The 21,184-nt window shown below is 33.9% G+C and overlaps 1 protein-coding gene across 1 annotated transcript in view; it reads right to left on the bottom strand.

Moving 5' to 3' along the window:
* The window catches only part of LOC121081620 (contactin-associated protein-like 4), a 260,711-nt gene that overhangs the window by 204,838 nt on the left and 34,689 nt on the right, over positions 1–21,184 (bottom strand). Inside the window, exon 2 of the mRNA XM_040580814.1 lies at positions 9,595–9,705. Within this exon, the coding sequence (XP_040436748.1) occupies positions 9,595–9,705 (111 nt within the window). The remainder of the gene's footprint in view (positions 1–9,594; positions 9,706–21,184) is intronic.

Below are 21,184 nucleotides of genomic sequence, written 5' to 3'. Positions count from 1 at the left end.
TAGTTTATTATAACCTGTCTGGTCATGAATGAAGCCCCTGGACAACAGCAAAACTGATTGAGGAACCATAGACAGATTTCATTGTCCACCAGTAATCTGAACGAAATATAGTAGCCAATATAATGTAATGGTTTTATTTTTCATTAGTTTTCATGTTCTAACACTAATTTTTCTGCCTAACACTTTACATACAGCAGCCTGTAACTGAAAATTACTTACCTAGAATATAAATTATTTCTGTTTTGGAAGAAAACCAAAAGGATATATGACTGTGAGACAGCTACTGCTGTTCTTCAGCTTGCCTGGAAACCAATGAAATTTAATCAAAACTGATAAGTAGTAGGATTTCACTGTAAATCTCACTTCAAAAACTCTTCTCAGTATTTGTCTCCTGAGCAGGACCAGATTGTGACAGAAAGTTTAAAAAGTAAATAAAAATATAAGTATGTATTTTGCATATATAAAGCCATTATCTTATATCTGTGTATTTAAACTACTATTTGATATTACGTATAACATGACTTGTATAGCAAAAAGATGAGATAGAGTAAAGTCAAAGTTACTTTCACCTGTTAGTCCTACTTTAGATAGGATTCAATTTAACATGAAGAGTCTTTTCCTTTCTAGAGACATATGTTTCAAGAGTCTTTAATTTACTTTCAGCTTCTACATACTATTTTCTGAAGTGGCTTAGGATAGGATTTTCTGCATAGCATATTAGAATGGTTTGGGTTGGAAAGGACCCTAAAGATCATCTAGTTCCAACTCTCCTGCTCTGGGCAGGGACACCTTCCACTAGACCAGGCTGCTCAAAGCCCCCTGCAGCCTGGCTGTGAGCACTTCCAGGGATGGGGCATCCACAGCTTCTGGGGGCAACCTGCTCCAGTGCCTCACCATCCCCACAGTGAACAATTTCTTCCTAATATCTAATCAAAGTCTATGCTCTTTCAGTTTAAAAGCATTACCGCTTCTCCTATCACTACAGGCCTTACTAAAATGTTTGTCCCTACCTTTATTATAAGCCCCCTTTAATTTTGAAACACCACTATAAGATCTAGTCAAAGCCTTCTTCTCTCCAGGTTGAACAACCCCATCTTTGAGATATCTAAAGATGTAGATTATAATGTAATATGATAAATGTACCTTAATATTATAAAGATTCTGATAGTATTTAGTTGAATTACCAGCCTATGTGAGACTGACAGAAATAGTGATTAAGATATTCATGAGAATGCTACCATTTTGTAGGACTTTGAGATTAATTTAGCATAGGAATTCTGAGCTTTCAAACCAGCCAACTGATATGGCAATACTGTCCCAGTGCAATAAAAGTATGAATAGGATCATAATATAGAAAAGCACATTTTGTATGACAGCAAATTGAGCACTAATGGGGTAAGGAAAAATGCTTTAAAGGAGATGGCAAGAGGCAGATCCTTTGTCAAATTAAAGTCTCTAAACTGAAGTCTCTAAACTTTCTGTGGGGGTTTGTTAGGAAGAATGTTCTATATTTTTATATTACCTTCCGTTAGAATTGAAAAATTTAAGAATTATTAAAAAAACCAGGGATTGAAGACACTCAAATTTGGTTTGCACTACAACTGAAGTTAGATCAGATTACATCATATGGAAAATTTTCTATCCTTTTTTAATTTAGGAAATTGTCCAAATTCTCTGATCTTGAGCCATCAAGAAATAGTTGAATGCTTCTGCATGCTTTTGAATTGTCAGGGCAGGGGTTGGGGTGGGGAGAAAAATCCAACTCCCCTACTCCCTTGAACATTCCAGGAAGAATTTGAGGTAAACCAGATGCATCAACACTTATGATCTATCTTTTCATCCTGCAAAATATTAAAGGGGGTATGTACTTAAATTATTTGTTACTGCAAAGCAAGCTTGGGAGTTATTTTATTATAACTCTCTAAAAGATATTACATTTTTTTTTTTTAATAAAATTTGGTCTTTATGATTTCAAAAATAGATTATTTAAAACTATCAAGATACAAAATACCAATATAGATAAATCAGGATTTCTAATTTTTATTATATTGAGTTTAAAAAAAGTCATAGTATACATGATTGTAACAAATTAGTTTTCTCAAGTAAATTTTTACTTGATCTTGCTCTCAGCCAGTTCAAGTTTGCTTAGAAGAGTATTTGAGTATTGCAGTTCGATGCAACTCTTTGCAAAACTTATTCTCACTTTTTTCTATTCCTATAGCTATATTCCAGTCCCAAACAATTTTAACAACAAAATACCTTATTACCATTTCCCCTTGCTTTTTCTGTAAATTTCACCATAGTCTGAGTTTACTATTCCACAGATGTTCTCCCACATGAAATTGCTCTGGTTGAAATATTTTTATGCTTTCTTATGCTTGAATGAATTTTCACAACAAAGCTGGAATTCACGTTCTGGAAATCACTGTATGAATATTCCTATCCCCTCATAAATGTTCATGAAAGCACAATGCTTTGTATATACTTAAAATATTTGTAGATTTTTTTATCGCAGATACTTTCTCTATTTAGGAATAATTTTCTTTCTCTCTCTCTTTCTTTCTTTCTCCCTTTCTTTTCTTTACTTTCTTTTCTTTTTCTTTCTTTTCTTCCTTTCCTTTCTCTCTCCCACACACCCTTTTGCAATTTCAGAATTGCAACACACACACACAGATACACAAAAGCCTAAAACAAAGGGAAACAAACCCACCATAAATTCACCTTTGGACATTAATGACATACTACTGTTTCAAATCTGGCCTTCATTGAAGCTAGTGTGAACTTAATAATTTATTAAAATTTGTACTGAATGTAGAATTCAATATACAACTTTCATATGTACACATACATCTTAAGGTGTTCAAAACAGGTGTTAAAAACATTTCCTATAGAAAAAGTGAAGCTGTAGAATGGCATTAAAAATACTTTCATAATTAATATACTGACTGATGAAAATATTTGCACTGAACTAATTATTGCAGTAGTTAAAAAAAAATAAATCCATTAATTCTCCCTCAAAAACTGAATGGTAAAGGAATATCATTGACAGTACAGTGGTACACAGCATCTTGTCTTTTATGTGTGTCTGTAGCCATTGCTTATTTTAATTAGTTTTAAAGGAAAAGATGTCTATTGTCACTTTTGCCTTTTTCCTGACATATCTATTGAAGTCAGGTAAATCATAAAAATCTAGGCCATGTTAGCTGTATCAACTTAGATTTGCTGTTGATTTATAAAAACACAATGATTACCATCAGACTGAATCTTTTTCATTCTAGTTTAATTTTCTTATTGCTTGTAATAAAGCAAAATATCAGCTTTAATGAATTTTATTTGCATACTAATGAAATGGAGAGAGTAAGCTCTTTCTAATTATCTTTTTCTGACTAACAAACCTAGCTGCTATTAAAATTTTTAATTTGTCTGCTTTTTTCTTTTAATTGTTAGCATTAGATTATTCAGGTTAAACTGTTCCTTAGGAAAAAAGAAAAAAAACCGCTGAAAATAGATCTTTCTTCTTGTGTGAAAGATATTAGTTTTTCTTTAACTGTTTCCTTGATGTTTTCTTTAACTACTGATAGGTAGAAGTCATTTATCCATTTTGACCTATTTAGTATGAATTCTCAAAAGTGATTAAACTATAGGAATTTTTAAAAAAATATGGGGTTTACAGTACCATATTGAATAAACTATCCTTTAAATGCTCTTTGCATGAAAATTAGTGCAATAAGGTGTATTTAATATTCAGTGAAATTGTAGGGTAAGGATTAATGGAAAAGGCAAAGAACCTCTGTATGCGTACCAGACAAAAACCAGGTCTTGGTAGCTATTAACTCATTCGAGTTTCCAGGCTGCATCTGAAAATCTGGCAATGTGAGCTGACAGCATAATTAAAATACATGAGTTTCTTCCTACTTCAGGGAGACAGAAAGCTGTAAGCCAGATTTATTGGCTACTTAAAAACTTCTATATTCAATTTTCTTCTGTCATATTCTAATCAAGCAATTGTGTGTGAATATGGGGCAAGGCAATCACAGCCAAATCCCTGTCCTGCTCATTTAGCTGCCAAAATATCAAGGCTTTTCTGCAGGTATGTGTACCCTTGTAGAGCAGTTGTCTTCTGAATTTTTTACTTGTAAAGCTGCAAAGGATCATTAATTCAAAAATCCTTCATTCCTGGGTATAATGGGTGTACGGGGTTCAGTCCTATTAATAAATCTTTTCCAGTGGGATTGGAAAGGTGAATGAGAGGACTTTGTGTGTTGATGCTGATGAATGAATGATCCCACTGCAGACAAAACCTGAAGATCCTGACCTCAACAACGGCATAACCTCCTCCCTGTCTGGCTGAGGGTGTATCCACAGGTCAGTGCTAGTAGACAATATGTCAAGAAACCTTTTCTATTTACACATGGAGCAAATCATCTGAAGGGCCAAACTTAATCTAACTACTCACCATGAAAATTATTGGCTAACAGTGGACGGTGACACATCCTTGATGACCCAGGTTAGATATTGTTACTCATGGTTCCTACCACCAGTCCAAGTAGGCATGGTCTGCGTGCTGGCCTTTTTTCTCTTCTTTTAGGATGCCTTGTTTTTACCTATAAAGAAGACTGTGCTGCCTATATATTTTATGTAAAAAAGAAAAATACTAAAAAAAGACCCTTTTTGGACTAAGTACCTACTTTTAAGACATACACATACTCAAATGCTTCTGTCCTCACATGGCTTTTTCAAGTCTTTTGCAGATATGAGAGCATATCCTTCTTCTCTTGTTTGGTTTTTTTTAGGGTTTTTTTTTTTTTTTTTTTTTTTTTTTTTTCATTTTTCCTTTTGTTTCTCTTAGCTTCACATGGAAAGACACATTTTAAAAAAAGGACCTCCCTTAGACTTTTTGTATCAGCTATTTACAGTGGTGGAACTGGCACAGAAAAAACAACCTAATTTTTCAACAAGCCTTTCAGAATCCAGAATTTTACAACACAAGTCTGTGGTAAACCGTATAGCTATATGGACAATAAGAACTCCTTTCTTCTGTATACATATACAAAAGCTTCATTCCTTCTTTTTGCTAGAGAACACGCTAATGGTAGATTTCTAATTCAGCTCAAACTCCCAGATTAATTTGAGAGCCACAATTTTGTAGGATACAGTTCCTATTTGAGAAGTATAACCTCTTCTTTCTTCTAAATACTCTATAACTCACCCTGTTGAAGTGTTTATTTCAATAGGTAAATGGATTACCATATCTCTGCATAATTGCTTTGCCATGTTATTCACTATTTCACCAGTTGTCAACTCTTTCCGCATTTCATACAAATTATATTTGTTTACTTGTATATAATCAACAGAAGTATTGAACAGAGTTGCCCTCACTGTTTCCTCTGAACTTCTGTGGAAACACTGTTACATAGTCATGATGAACACTTTTGGAGATCAACCAGCTGGTTCTTAATCCATTTTATTTGGGTTGCATTGCTATCATGCTTTTATTTAAAATTAAAAAGTCATAAAACATTAGGCCAAAAGTCAAATTCCATATGTATTAAATGCTGGCATTTATGTCTACTAACATCAATTAATTAAACCAGGGGTTTATGAGATCTATATTTCCATTTAAAAATTTGACTGCTATTAGTGTTTGGGTTTTTACTCAATTCTTGTTACCTGACTCTTCCATCTGCTTTTCCATTATAGCAAGCAGAGCTGATGTAACTGCTTTAGCTGTTCATTCATTAGCTGTGCTTGAGTACTATTTGCAAAGCTTCCTGAAACCAATGCACTAATAATAATAAAAATTTTGAAGAACAATTAACAAGTTATTCCTAGATGTTATCATTTTCCTTAGCTGCTAATGGACTGAAAAGAACTTTTTTGTTGTCATGTAGTTCAACCACATTATCCCACTCCTTCACAGAAAGCTGAAATGTAATTGCAGTTACCTGTTTTACTAATCTTTCTCTGTTGTCATCATTTTTGTTACTGCTTAATTTAAACTACATAATGTACTTTCTTTGAAACTATAGCATTGTCTCCTCCACCTCTTCAACTTTTCCTATCAATTTTCTACATTTAGTAACAACAAATCTGTATGGTTGAATAACTATTTCCCCCTTCAATGCAACTTCCCTCATTCCTGATAAACTTCCCACTAATTTCTAGCTTTTCTTTGCCAGTGGAAACGGTGTGGGTTTATATGCATATTTGTTTTATTTCTTTACTGATGACTGACAACAATTTGACTCCTAAGTAATCTGTGCAAAACCACTGTACTTTTTCTTGTATAAATTGTGTTCAATTGTCCCTAAATTTGCATTATAAGAATGAAGTGTATTATTGGACTAGGACCATAATCTATTTGTCTAAATGGAATGTTAGAAGTTCATAATCACTCCCAGACACTAACCTTGGCTGGATAAATGATCTGGTTTTATTCAAAGTAGAGAATTATCCATATTAAAGGCAAAACTTATTTACATTTTTCAGACAATTTATTTTGAAACGGTAATGATGTGTTCATTGCTTCCATGAGATTGCTGACAACACAGCAATCCAAGTCATACTCTCCTAATAACAGATCTTTTTTTCCAGTCATACTCTCCTAATAACAGATCTTTTTTTCCAGTCTATCTATATAGGTTAACAACCATTTCCTGTGTGACTAAATCCATTTGCTTATAACCACATACGTATAAAGACTTGATTTATTCCATACAAATAAAACTGCCATGTACATACACCTACAAAACTAGTCAGGTTTTCCCCTGAAAACTCACAGGAAAGAGTTAAATACAGGTTCAGTATAGAAAAGGTATTCCTTGTTCTGTAGTAAGTACCAAGTCTCTACTCTTACTGAAAAAAAGAAAATTTAAATTAAGACTAATTCATTTAAGATTAATTTATTAAAGACTGAAGAGAATTTTCAGCTCACTTCTTCTACACAATTACATAGAATTATGTCTGAATGAACCAAAAGGTACCTAACCAAATGTTCCAGTCATAAGTTATTTAACCAACAAAATATTTGAACACAACAAATGAATAAGGCATTCAAAACTGTACCCTATTAAGTAAATCAATCATAAGGTACATGGAATGGGAAGACAAGAGAGCTAGGAATCTTCTAATTAGGCAACCTGTTGCTTTGTATCTACATGAGGTGGTGAAATACCAGACATACAGCTATAAGCATTTTTAATATATGCACAGACTCCAGGGCAATGTGAAGGAAATTATATATCTAGAAAAAATGCATGAAAACATGGTACAAACAACTTCAGAGCATGTGATAAAAGATGATTTTAAAAAGTTTTTAATTCTACATTTTTGGGGAGACCAATATACTGTTTGATGAGAGCTCACATGTTAAGATTTTAAGAGCACATATTACTTCAAATTAAGTTAACAATATATAATTTTCTTTAATATCACAACTTCATTCAAAACAGAAGTTTGTGCTTATCAAATTGGTACACTGGAACAATGAAATAGATTGGCATATTCCTTTTTTTGCTATAGATTTCCTATCAGTACATAGCAAGTGTTTCAGTAAATCATGGAGTTTCAGGAATGGAAATGTTCTTGATAGCGCAAAATGTTCTTAAGATTTCATTTATGTACTTACCGATTATATATATTGTTTTAAAAATATAATAAATAAATAAATATATGAGGAGAACTGGATGTATTTGAATGGCTCTAAATAACCAGCATGGTTCTTATTGTCTGCATTAATGCTGAATTATTAAGACTAGATTGTAACCTGAGAGACAATAATTGTGAGGTTTTCCAGAACTGCACCTTTGAATCACTTTCTTTCTTGCTCTCTTATGGGGAATAAACAGAAGTCAGTGTCTATAGAGTTTCTTTTCCCATAAGCCCATATAGCAGCTCCAGCCACTGTGCTTACTTTGTCAGACAGCTTTCCAATAGGTGGGAAGCTGAGCTTCGTAACTTGCTTGAACTTAGACTACCCAGTGGATCACAATTTATTTACGAACACCAAAGATGATTTGAAATAGCAACATATGCTCTTGAGTATCTAAATTGATTTAATTTCAACCCACATTTAGCTGTTTTTAAAGCCATAGTTTTAAAGCAGAATATTATTTTTAGGTATGTTATCAAGTGAGATTCTGTTTATTAATAAGACCATATTCCTCTGTTTAAAAACAAAAACAACCCTTCCTAAAGATATTTATTCCCCATACCATTAGCGCTGTGATATTATGACCAAGATTTTTGGTGATATGCTAGAGAAAAAAGAAGAAAAATTGCCGTTAATATGTTCTTGACAGGAATGACTGAGTTTCTTAGATACTTACCTAATGAGGCTGATGACAGAGTTTTCAAAGTATTTCAAAGTTAATTTCTAGTTTTTTAATATTCAATGTACTTACATGTATTGTTAACATGACTTTTGAACATAATTACTTATTATAAATAGGTCACAAACACAGCACAAAGTCTAATGTGACATGTCTTGACAATTTAAATCCATTTTCTGACATTTTACATAAGCTAATAGATAGTGTGAAAAAGCTTCATGCAGAAAATATGACTGTTTTCATTAAGAGCAGAAAACATGTTTAAAGTAATTAAAAGAAATTAATCATTTCTTATTCCTAGATTATCCTTGACACAAATTATAAAGATTTTAGTTACCACTAAACTTTAGCTAAAATGGCTAATCTCTAGATCTTCTGACATACCCATGTTCAAATCTTTTTAGCTACATGTCAGAAAAGACAAAATTAACAATGCTATCAAAGTTGAATTACATTTAGCAAAAGCAAGTGTCCCATAATTGACCAAAAAGACTGAAAAAGTATGTCTAATTACTATATCAAAGAAAGTGAGACAACTAGAAATGATACAGAGCTCTCCACACACTTATGTAGAGGTATAACATAAATAATATCTTAACCAGCAAGTTTACTTCACTTTAGTAAAAATGTGGACCATATGCCAGTTATGTAGTTTGTTACAGTGTCAGTGAATTAGCACAATAAGATACTAGGCTCAGTGAGGAAATAAAATTACAATAATCAAGATTTTAAATTGTCAGAAAAAAAGATTAAACAGTTTCTCAAAAATATTTCCTGAATATCTGGTTATGTCTTTCCAAAAGGAATCTGCATTTACCAATGCCATTCATATATTTCTGCTTCTATTTGTCCTCTAGGAGAAAAGATCTTATTTATGTTATTATTGCCTTGTTAGGAAAAAAAAATAATGTTGTAGGAGTAGCACAAATATATGTCCAAAAATGTTTACATTTTATTTTAGAAAATTACATGAAGATTTTGGGTTCAGTCATGATGAAAAGTTTACATTAAGATTAGTAAAATGTTCACAAGTGTCTGAATGTATAATTTTACCACTAAAAGCTTAGTGTCCTTGGCCAAATGAATTCTTTGAGACTGTTTTAACTTCCCATTCTCCTTAAAACAAGAAAAGTAACTCTAACCAGTCCCAATATCACAGAATATGTTCACTATGTATCATTTTAATAATGTGCGCAGGTTCAAAAAATCCTTTAAAAAAGTCTTGTAAAGGCATATCATCAATCAACTGATAAATTGCACTTACCCTCTCTTCGATTAAGCCTTGCAAATCCAGGGCTGTGACTGCTAGACAGCTCTGATGAACTACTGAATGATGACTGAGGCAAAGTAGACACCAACTGATCATCACAATTATCTGCCAGTGAAAAATATCATATTCAGATTAATACAATGATCACCACTTACTGTAACTGCATCCAAAGAGAACACTAGAAAAATACCTGAATCAACCCTGTGCCTGAAAGCAGCATATCTCTTAATAATTCCTCTTGTTCTGTTGTATGTAAAAGCATCAATACCAAGGCAGCCCACCATTTCTCTTTTTTTTTTTTTTTTTTTTTTTTTTTTGGGGGGGGGGGGGGGTGTTTGTTGGTTGGTTATTTTTTTTCGATCCAATATTAGGGTATGAATTATTATGTTCTTCAACTGGATGTACTTGCCCTCTTCTAACCTAACTTTTGAGATCAGTCATACTGATTAAAGGTTCACAGCTCGCCCATATTATTTACCTGAATAGCAACGCATGCCTTCTAGTCCTGGTTGTAGCATTAAGCTATAACCTCAGCATGTACTCTTTATTTTCTTTAGACCTGATGCCAGCACAGCTCTGTGCAATCACATTTAATGTGCAATCACATTAAATATATTTATTAAAAAACAAAAAACAAAACCAAAAAAACCCCAAACAAACAACAAAAAAAAAAAAAACACCACCAAAAAGACTCCAACCAAATGAAATAAAATATAACATAATATCATCCCTTTTAAGCACTGTAAGAATGACAAAAATGGAAAATCTTTTGCTTTGCCAAGGGTATACATGTTTGATAAAGACACAGCACAAAATCATTATCACGCAGATATTAGTATGCAGCAAGTCCTAACATCATACAGACTTAAACCTGAGTGCTTCAAAGAGAGACTTAACTGCAGTTCACAATCAATGGTGCATAAGCAAGCAAATGCTAATCAATACTTTGGGTGTTAAATGCCTCTCCACCTCAATTACTATACACGGCATGTGTTCATTCTCCATTTAAATTTGAAAAATATAAATTGAGAATCAATATCTGTTCTGGATTTAGCTGAAAGAAGACTGACTTTAAAACACTAGAAGTTTGAGCAAGTCTTTCCCTAACTATACTGTGCTGGCATCTGTCGCTCTAGAAAATAAGAGGAAATTACATAAATTATTAGTGTTTACGAAATGGTTCTTTTTAGGAGAAACACATCCTCTGGGTGGAACTGATAAGGAGAAGTCACAGGTGAGTCCACCTTTTAACACTTCTGTTTGTCTACCACATTTCCACTGTCAAAACCATAAATATTAATAATTACAAAATCTTCTCCTGACTTGGTGATAATTAAGGGCTTCTGCTGAATAATTATGGACATTTCTATTGAGCAGCAAGACTTTTATATCAATGTCTCAACAGGGTTTTTTGTTCACCTTCAAAAATTATTTTTTTAAAAATGTTGGTTCATTTGGTTCTTTAAACAAAACCCTTCCTAAAGAGAAGGCCTGATACTGATGATGATTGCTACAGTTAGAAGTGCTCTCAAATCCCATAAATAATACCCAGTCACTAAAAAAACCAAACCAAAACAACAACAAAAAAACCCAAACAAACAAAATTAATTGGTCTTGATAAACTCATATCTACCATGCTTCTACCAAATTCGGAGTACCTCACTCCCGTGAAAGGAACAAATAAAATTATTTACTTTCATAAGTTTATTACCTGATCTAGCCTTCTATAATACAAACTGCAACATTTTATAACTACTTATTATTGTCTAACCACAAGCTCGTTTTTCACTTCATTATCCACAGTTTAGATGGTGAAAGAGGCTGTGCTACTTGGGAAAAATTGCCCAACTGCTAAGCATAGAAGCAGAAAAAATGAAAGGAAACAAGATTTAATCTTATGAGCAAATGCATTGCACTAGTAAGTCTTAGAAAAGGATCTCATTAGTGAAAGGTTTCTTTACAGCACAGAAAATAAAAAAGACTTATTAGTCATAAACTACATGAGAAAGAAAAGAGTAGCATGCTGCTGTGTTTCACGCAGAGAGCTACTTACACTTTTGATGCAAGAGAGTGCTTCAAATACCACTGATCCTTTCTCTACTGTCAAAGCCTACATTGTAAGCTTAGATAGCAAGATGAAAATCAAGAGGAAAGAATCAAAAGGCATTTTACCCCAGTTCTATGTACATGACTTAGAATCATATAATCACAGAATCACAGAATCACAGAATGGTTTGAGTTGGAAGAGACCTTTAAATGTCATCTAGTCCAACCCCTTTCAACTGGAGCAGGTTCTCAAAGCTCCGTCCAGCCTGACCTTGGAATGTTTCCAGGGATGGGGCACCTACCACCTCTCTTGGCAACTTGTTCTTGTGTTTCAACACCCTCATCATAAAAGCTTTCTTCCTTATATGTCGTCTGAATCTACCTCCTTTTAGTATAAACCATTACCCCTTGTCCTACCAAAACAGGCCCTACTAAAAAGTCTGTCCCCACCTTTCTTTATATGCCTCCTTTAGGAACTGAAAGGCCACACAAAGTCTCCCCGAAGCCTTCTCTTTTCCAGGCTGAACAACCCCAACTCTCTCAGGCTTTCCTCACAGAAGAAGTGTTCCAACCCTCTGATCATTTTTATGGCCCTTCTCTGCACCCACACCAATAGGTTCATGTTTTTTTCTGTACTAAGAACTCCAAAGGTAGACACAGTAGAAAGTTTCACCACCTTCATATGCCTCATACTTTCAACTTTTCTGTTCTGGTGAAGGGTGCATGTTTTATGAAATGAATCACCAGGACTAAGACTATGGGATTATTATTTACAGACACTAGTATATAAACAACAGCAAATACATTTTTTTTTAAAACATCTCTGGTTCTGTCTGTCTTCATAACTTTTTAATTCAGAAGGGAAAAAAAAACAACAACATTTCCACTGGATAGATAAGACAGCTGCCTTTGTATTATTTGCTTCTGCTGACTACATTTTTCGCTGTTTTTTCTCCTAATCTGCAACTTGGAAAGGAATCAGTGGTACTGCATTATTCTTCCCAGATGGTCTAATACACATATTTCTGTGACACTCATCTATTGTTTTGTGACATTCTCAGAAGAACTCAGAGCACTTACATAGTATTTATCCTACAATAATTTCTTTCAATCTTAATTTATAATGGAAAGATACTAAACAGTTGAATATACACAAGTTGTAAAAAATTCAAGAGTGCAAGACATATTTTTGCTTTTATACAATAGTGATTAAAAAGAAATTAGCAATGTATCACAAATAGATATACTCTGAATAATTATACATTCTTTTACAATAGCAGCTATGCTTTATTTCAGGAAAATAACTTCATATCAACTTATTTTTTATTGCTTAGCACACGTTGCTTAAAACTTATTCTTGTTGCACCTTACAGTGTGCAATGTAACTCATAATTTAGCGAGAATCCCAGAATTAGATCCAAAATACTTTGTAGAAATTGACACAAATCAATTGGTCAATATTGATTTGTTTCTTAAATTTAATAAAAGCAAATAAAAACATAATCTGTTGAGTATGACAATTCTATATGATTTCATATACAGTAGAAGACATGCCACACAAAGAAACACAGTTTGAACTCAGTGTTTTCCAACATGCTACTGGTTAGCTCTTCATGTCTCTTGGACACCCTCTGTACAACAGAACTGACCTCACTGCTGAAGGCAGTCTAGAGTTTTCCTCCAGGTTAAATGAATAACTAAGCAGTCTATTCTAATATTAATTTTAAACCAAAGAATTTTAGTTAAAAGCTATGTATCATACAACTTTTTAATGATATTTTTTGTGACAAATCTTCTTTTTAAACAATAGCTAAGTGTGTCAAAAATGTAAACAAAACCACAGGTTTCTGCAATATGCACAAAAATTTGGTATCAAATAAGGCTTTGAGAAGGAAAAAATATATATTGAATTGTCTGATACTAATGTAGAGAATAAAATCAAGCTCAGGCCTATGGAGAAGAGCGAAGAATAATTGTGAAATACTAGGGTTGGTTAATGCAGTATACTGACATGAGTTGTAACAGTTGCTGTTTAAAAAAAAAGTCTGAAATTATTAATATTCAAAAGGACAGGAAGTCATTACTGTGGGAATAAGAGGTGAAAAACTGAAGTGCAACTGGTAAAAAAAAAAAAAAGCAAGAATGTGCAAATGGGGGAAAGATATATAAGCAAAAATATTACCTGTTTCATCACCAAATGAAGAAAGATTCAAGCTATGTAAGGCATACCTTTCCATATATAAAGAGCTCCAGTGCAGATTTAATCAAATCTATAAAGCAACTGAGGCATTTTATAGGAATAAAACTTCAAGTGTTGCATGTACAAAGTATACCTATTCAGCTTCAAATACTATCTTACTATGTAAATTCAGAGTAAACCAAGAAATTATTTATAGAGTGATACTATAATTTACATAGTTTATGCCATATGATCTACAAAAGATGGAGTTCAAATAGGATAGCATGTTGTAAAGCAGTTATCAAAGTTATGCTTATAATACAATGGTTCATCAAATAAATTTTGTACCTTTGACCAAAGCAGCAGCTTGCTAAAATAAAAATAAAAATAGCAATAAAAACAGTAGAATACTGGGACAATCTGGGATTTATTTCTTCATGATGCATAAGTGTATATTTTCACACCACAACGTCATTTACAGGCACAAACCTTCTTTCCTCTTTTGCAGCATCAAGAATATATGGCACTGGTCTTATTTTGAATGTAGCAGTCAGGCTGCTCTTTTTCATCTAAATTTTCAGCTTGCTTTGTAATATAGACTCACAGATTTTCACGCATTCCAATTTGAGTGCAAATTTGCATAAGAAAATGTCAGAGTCCAGTGCTCAGTTACTACAAGTTGACATGCAATATTCTGATTATAATTATCTAAGTGTATTACATCCAGACTTTATTCAAAATATATCCTAATTTGAACTAAAAGATCCCAACACAAAAGCACACACAAAATGACATATTGCAATTTCACAGAATCATAGAGTCGCAGAATGGTCAGGTTTGGAAAGGAACTCTGGAGATCATCTAATTGAACCTCCTGCTAAAGCTGGTTCATCCAGAGCAGGCTGCACAAAACTGCATCCAGATGGGTTTTGAATGTCTCCAGAGAAGGAGTCTCCACAACCTCTCTGGGCAGCCTGTGCCAGTGCTCGGCCACCCTCAAAGTTGAGAATTTTTTCCTCATATTAAATGGAACCGCCTGTGTTGCAGTTTGTGCCTGTTGCCCCTTATGCTCTTGCTGGACACTACTAGAAAGAGTCTGGCCCCATCTTGTTAACACTCACCCTGAAGGTATTTCTATGCATTAACAAGATCCCCTCTCAGTCTTCTCCAGGTTAAACAGGCCTAGATTTCTCAGTCTTTCCTTATAAGAGAGATGCTCCAATACACTCATTATCTTTGTAGCTCTCCACTGGCCCCTCTCCAGTACTTCCCTGTGTCTCCTGAACTGGAGACCCCAGCACTGGACACAGCATGCGGCCTCAACAGGTCAAAGCAGAGGGGCAGGATCACCTCTCTCAACCCACTGGCCACGCTTCTCCCAATGCACTCCAGGATCCCATTGTCCCTCTTGCCCACAGGATCACACTGCTGGCTCCTGGGCAACTTGCTGTCCACCAGAACTCTCGGGTCCTTCTCTGCAGAGCTGTGCTCCAGCAGGTAAATCCATAGCCCGTACCAGTGCATGTGGTGATTCCTTCCCAGGTGCAGGACCCTACACTTGCCTTTGTTGAACTTGATTTGGTTCCTCTCAATTAATTTCTCTAATTTAACTTGTTAATGAAATTAATTTCAGCTATTATATTGTTGTATACACTTTTTTCCTTAAAATTTTGTTTACTCAAAACCTCCTCAAAAAACAAGAACTGCCAATTCCTTAATAAACTATTAAACTTCTAGTAAAGCAGGACATAGGTAGCAAAGAGGGAAGAAAGTTTATAATGACTGACTTCCCTAAAATACTATTAAGTTTTTCAACTTTATCAAGGACTCAGAGGAAATATCGAGTGCCTAATGAGCAGAGTAACACACTTATTAATGTTAACATCCCCCACCCCCTCCCCCCAAAAAAACCCAAACACCAAAAAAAAAAGATGTTCCAGTAGGCTACATGAAAACAATAAAATAAAAAAAAAAAAAACCAAATCAAAGAAAGATTAACAATCTTTCCTTAGTCATGGAAAACTGAATATCTAATCATCAGACAAACTAGCTAAGGAGAACTGGAAATGCAGCCTTAGTGGAACAGGATAGAAGAAATAATAATTCTGTGAGTCTCTAAGAAATTTATTAATGTTTATCTTTCCCATGCATGTGAGCTGCAATGCTTAGGAAGCATCAACTTTGCTGCCATCAATTCACTCAGATTTGAATAAATGAATATCTATGATCAAAAACTTGATGAAGAGGAGGGAGGGTCTTAAAAATAGTGTATATCATATTGTATCAAGCAGACCAGTACTTCTTAAAACCTAAAAAAAGATGACACAAAAACTACTCTGCAATAGCTGTGTATTAAATCTATGATTCAGTCATGTAGACTTCAAAGTATTCCTTTTCCTATTATTTTGAAGACCCAATATCCTCAAGCCCATATACTGTTTATAAAAGATTTTTTTTTTAATTTTCCCTATGAGTGACCACGTATCTCATTTTACTTAGCTGAACCTTTAAATATGTTAATTTTGGTAATTTAGTCTTCAGTCCATGTGCAGGCTTGTAATTAGTTTCAAAAGATTCATTGACTTTAATGAGATTCATGTGACATAGATAAAAAGAGATGTGCCTCTGCTTCTTTTGCTGAGAGGTACTGACCATTATGCTGATCACGATCACAGTGAACTCTTCATCAATGAGGATAAAAATAATAAGAAGGAGTCAAGTTGACAGATTTACAGACAATTAGATCAGGTTAGTTTCAGGCCTTCAAGCTGCACAACTTGTCACTTAATATGAAACCAGCCTGTGGTTGTTGCTGCTGCCATATGGTTCTTTTGCATTTCTTTCCTGACCCATAATAAGCTATTCTTGTTGAGAGAACCCAAGCACTTCATCTGGGTCCACTGCTGCCCTTTTGTAGGTAAGAACTGAGAAAAGACCTAACTAGAAAAGTTACAGTTTCATGCATGCCTCTACAAACTCCTTGAAGTGGTTCTTAGCAGCTAGTGTTTTCCTTTTCTACTCTTCAGTACATTTTGTGGAATGTTTTTAGGCAGTTCCACATATTCCATTTGAACTGCATATAAGGCAGAGAAGCTCACGGTGGTTTCCTTTACTAAGGTTTGCTATGCATTTTCAGCTACGTATTACTTTGAAAAATGTTGACCCACCATTTGACGTTTCATTGGTGATTGGCTATCATGGTTTAACCCCATCTGGCCACTAAGAACCATACAGAAGCTCAATCACTGCCCCCCTTCCTGGTGGTATGGGGAGGTAACCAGGGGGGGAAAACTTGTGGGTTGAGATAACACTTGACTAATTGAAATAAAATTAAATATTATAATAATAACAACAACAAGTATTGTAATGACAAGATAAAGGAGGGAAAGAGGAATAAAATCCAAAAGGAGAAAAAAAACAGGTGATGCACAGTACAGCTGCTCACCACCCGCTGACTGATGCCCAGCCAGTCCCCTAGCCAGCATTCACAAGGCCCTGGCCAGCTCCCCCCAGTTCATATACTCAGCATGACGTCACATGGTATGGAATATCCCTTTGGCTAGTTGGGGTCATGTGTCCTGGCTGTGTCCCCTCCCAATGTCCCCTGCCCCTCCAGCCCTCTCCCTGGCAGGGCTCAAGAAACTGAAAAGTTCTTGATTTAGTATAAACATCACTGAGCAACAACAAAAACCTTCAGTGTCCTATCAACATTGTTCTCATACTAAATCCGAGACACAGCCTTGTACCAGCCTCTGAAAAGAAAATTAACTCTATGGCAGCCAAAACCAAGACATTGGCCCAGGCTGATTTTTTTATTAGAGGTATTATTACTTTTTTATTATTATTCTAAACATGACTTTTAATTAATAGATTTCAGCTATTGCTTGGAGGAGGGTGGAGGGAGAAGCAGGGGTGTTGATTGCCCAAGATAACAGAATAAATATCTTCAGGCTTTTGTAACAGTTTATTTGTGATTGTGAAGTATGATTTATCAAGGAGATAACCTTCACTGCAGAGCTGATTCTTTTCGTGAATTTGAAACAAAATCTTCCAGGTTTTGGATAAAATTGTTAACCTTTATAGACTAACAGTTCACTCAAATTCAGCACAGGATTCTGACACTTAGCAATTAATTGTTCCTGATATACTATTCACATCAGACATGTGATGTTTACCTTAACAAAAAACATGTAATGTTACATTTCCTTCCTTTCAAGGACTCATTCACATTTCAAAACTGCAGTTATTTCATGCCAAGGAGGGATCAAGAACTGGAATTGAGTACAAAAAGCCAAATTTCATCTGTGCTTACTGACCACCTAGTTGGTGTCCAGATGTCTGAAAGTCTTTTTGTAACTGTATATAGAGAACTTAAAAGTCAGACTAGAATGAAGAAAATAAAGGCTGCAGTTACATAGATCAAAATTTGATGATAAAAGACTGGAAGTGTAATGAAATTCTGTTTCCAAACACAGATATTTGCAAAGATTCATGCCTTGCAATAAACTTTCAAGAGCTAGCATGGTTCTTACAGCCATGAATTATGCTTTCCTTTTAGGTTTTTATTTATTTGTTTTTAATTTTTATTTATATTTGATTTCTTGAACCATTTTTGTTTCATAGTTTAGGAAAAAGAAGCATGAAAATCGTGGGGTAATCTTATTAGTTGTAATAAAGTGAAATTAAGAACTTGCTTGTTCTTAGCACACAGGAATCAACCCAAGAGTCAACAGCTTTTTTCTTAATTGATGTTAAAGACATACTGATAATAACTCAGTTAGCTTACTCTTGATTCTTTTGGTCTTTTCTAGAAATCTTCAGTCTATGATCCAATTCTAGTGAAATTCTGTCACTATAACTTCACTTCTAATTCCTAGTGCCCTGAGACCAAAGAAGTCTGTATTTTTAAGTTCCAAGACTATTGAATCAACTCTGTATATTTTTATAGATTCCAATTACATTTTGTGTCTGTGAATTCAGTGCTGAAAGTGTATATGATTCAATAAATTATTTGAGTAGGATAAATTAGAACTGAGAGGTGATTGGACAAATGGGTTATTTTCTGTTAGGCTTTTGTTACTCACTTTAAAGACATACAGCAAAATCTATTAATTAAGCAAATACACTATACAAATAATCAAAATAAACAAATACACTAATCTAAACATCAACTTGTCTAAGGTGTGATCAAGAAAGGAGGATGGCATACCTTCTACTAGATAGGCAAATATCTTGTCTATTTTAGCTTAAAAGCATATTTTTTACCAAATAAGGGTCAAAACTGGCAAGATTAAATAGATCACATTCTTAAACGTCAACAGAATCTGAAACCTGTGAGATCTTATGGGCCCTTGCCTAGTTGTATATACTCAAACTAATACTGTTTATTTAATATCACTATTAAAAGACCTTTCATTAAATTGTTTATTGCCATTGAGTTTTGATGCTGGCAACATAAAAAATATAGCAACATCAAAAAGATGGCAACAGAATACAGGCTGAAAAAATTGTTAATATTAAAAGGTGCTAATATATTGTATTAATAAGTATGGGTTTGTTCTGTGAAAAACAGTGAGACTAATGCAATTTTTAATGTATGTTGAAAGTATCTCAAGCGTGTGTGGCAGTAAAACAGCAAGATTTTTAGAGAGATCAAAACAGAATTTGTATTAATAAGGGAACAAAAAGAAGTTACTTACAGTTTAGAATTAAAATACTTCATACTGATCAAGAATAGATAGGTTTTATTATCAGCATTCATATTTATTTTCCTGTGTAGGTGTGCCATATCTGAAAACTAATTTTCTAACAGCATGAAATATCCTTTCACGTGAAATACATCTTACACTTTCTCATTGGATTATTTAATTTTCAATGTCTTTGGGCTGTCTCATAATGTTTTTAAAATTTGGAATATTTCATTTATTTTTTTTCAGCTGGCATAACACAGAGTTTAGTAAAAGTTTTCTTGAGAAAGATAAAAGCATCTTTATCAAAAGTCAGAGTATTTCAAATACCTTATTATCAGAAAAATGTAGGAGGTCTTTTTCTTTCTCCTAAACTGACAGATGCAGACAGGATTCACACAGAAAGGGAAAGGGATTGTTTGTTTGTTTGTTCTAATAATAGGCTTAACTTTGATTTTATTGAATTGAACTTTGCTCAAACACAGACATTTTCCATTGGATTGCATTTCACTCAAGAAAAAAAATTTCTCATATTTTAAGTTAGAAAAGAACACTTCCTTTTTATTCAAAGCAAAATCTATACCAAACTCTTTCAGAAAGAATTAAAGAATATAATTCAGTGCCTAAAAAAAAAAATAATAATAATAAAAAAAAAAGTTAAAAATCAGTTCAGGACTCAGGCAATGAAATTAAAAGAAGGAAAGTCATATTCAATAACCCCATCAACTGTCACTGAGATAGCCATCCTTATAATCACATTACACAAAACAAACAATCCACAAATAAAAACTTCATGTTTGGAAAGATACTACCCACTCTTAACAATAATATAAATAAATAGAGAAACTCAGGAATGGTTTAAACAAACAAAGAAAAAAGTATTCACAATTATTATTTTTATTCAACTAAGGCTTTCGCAAATCAAAGGAAGTCACATTTGTAAGATTAACTTTAGAACCAGAACTTTATTAACTGTTTTTCCTGGATGTTAATCGCTTTATGCAGTCACCCCAAGGAGATCTTTATAAATGGGTAGCATTTGTCTGAGTTTGCAAGGTTGCAACCACAGACAGAATGCTGCTACACTGAATTCCCTTGACTTCACTTTCTGCTCCAGACAGACAGCTATGTTCTGCCACTGATTCCCAGCCAAATTTTTAGTACAACAAACATGATATTCTATGTAATTCTATTTTTAGTGATAATATTATATATTTAGTAACACTAAATAAAGAAGCCATTCACTGGCAATGTGTTATTAATTATCTTCCTTATCTATAGATCTGGCTATATGTGAAGAGGTAACATACTTACAGGAACAAAACTCTACTCACTATTAAACAGGGTGGGAGGAAGGAGAAGGAATGGTGTTTAGGGGAAAATGATTATAGGTAAGAATGTCAAAGATGTGAAAGTCTCAAGATTTTACTACTTTCATCAATATTTACTTTTGTATTATTATCACTGTATTGGCATAGTAAAGTACTTCCTTGCAAGAGAAGTGTAAGAGTTCGTGAGTAACTTCTTGTACACAAGGCCCAGAGATACAGTTCTTGATTAGGAGACTAATGCAGCATTCTACATCACACTGGATTTGAGACAATAGTTGTTAGGCACTGCACCTCAGCTAAAGTAAGATAACTTTTAAAGCATCTCCAACAATATCACTTAC

This window comes from Falco naumanni, chromosome Z, assembly GCF_017639655.2.
Source record: "Falco naumanni isolate bFalNau1 chromosome Z, bFalNau1.pat, whole genome shotgun sequence".
Lineage (NCBI taxonomy): Eukaryota > Metazoa > Chordata > Aves > Falconiformes > Falconidae > Falco > Falco naumanni.
The sequence above is the reverse complement of the archived record's forward strand: the minus strand, read 5'-3'. Positions and strand labels throughout refer to the sequence as shown.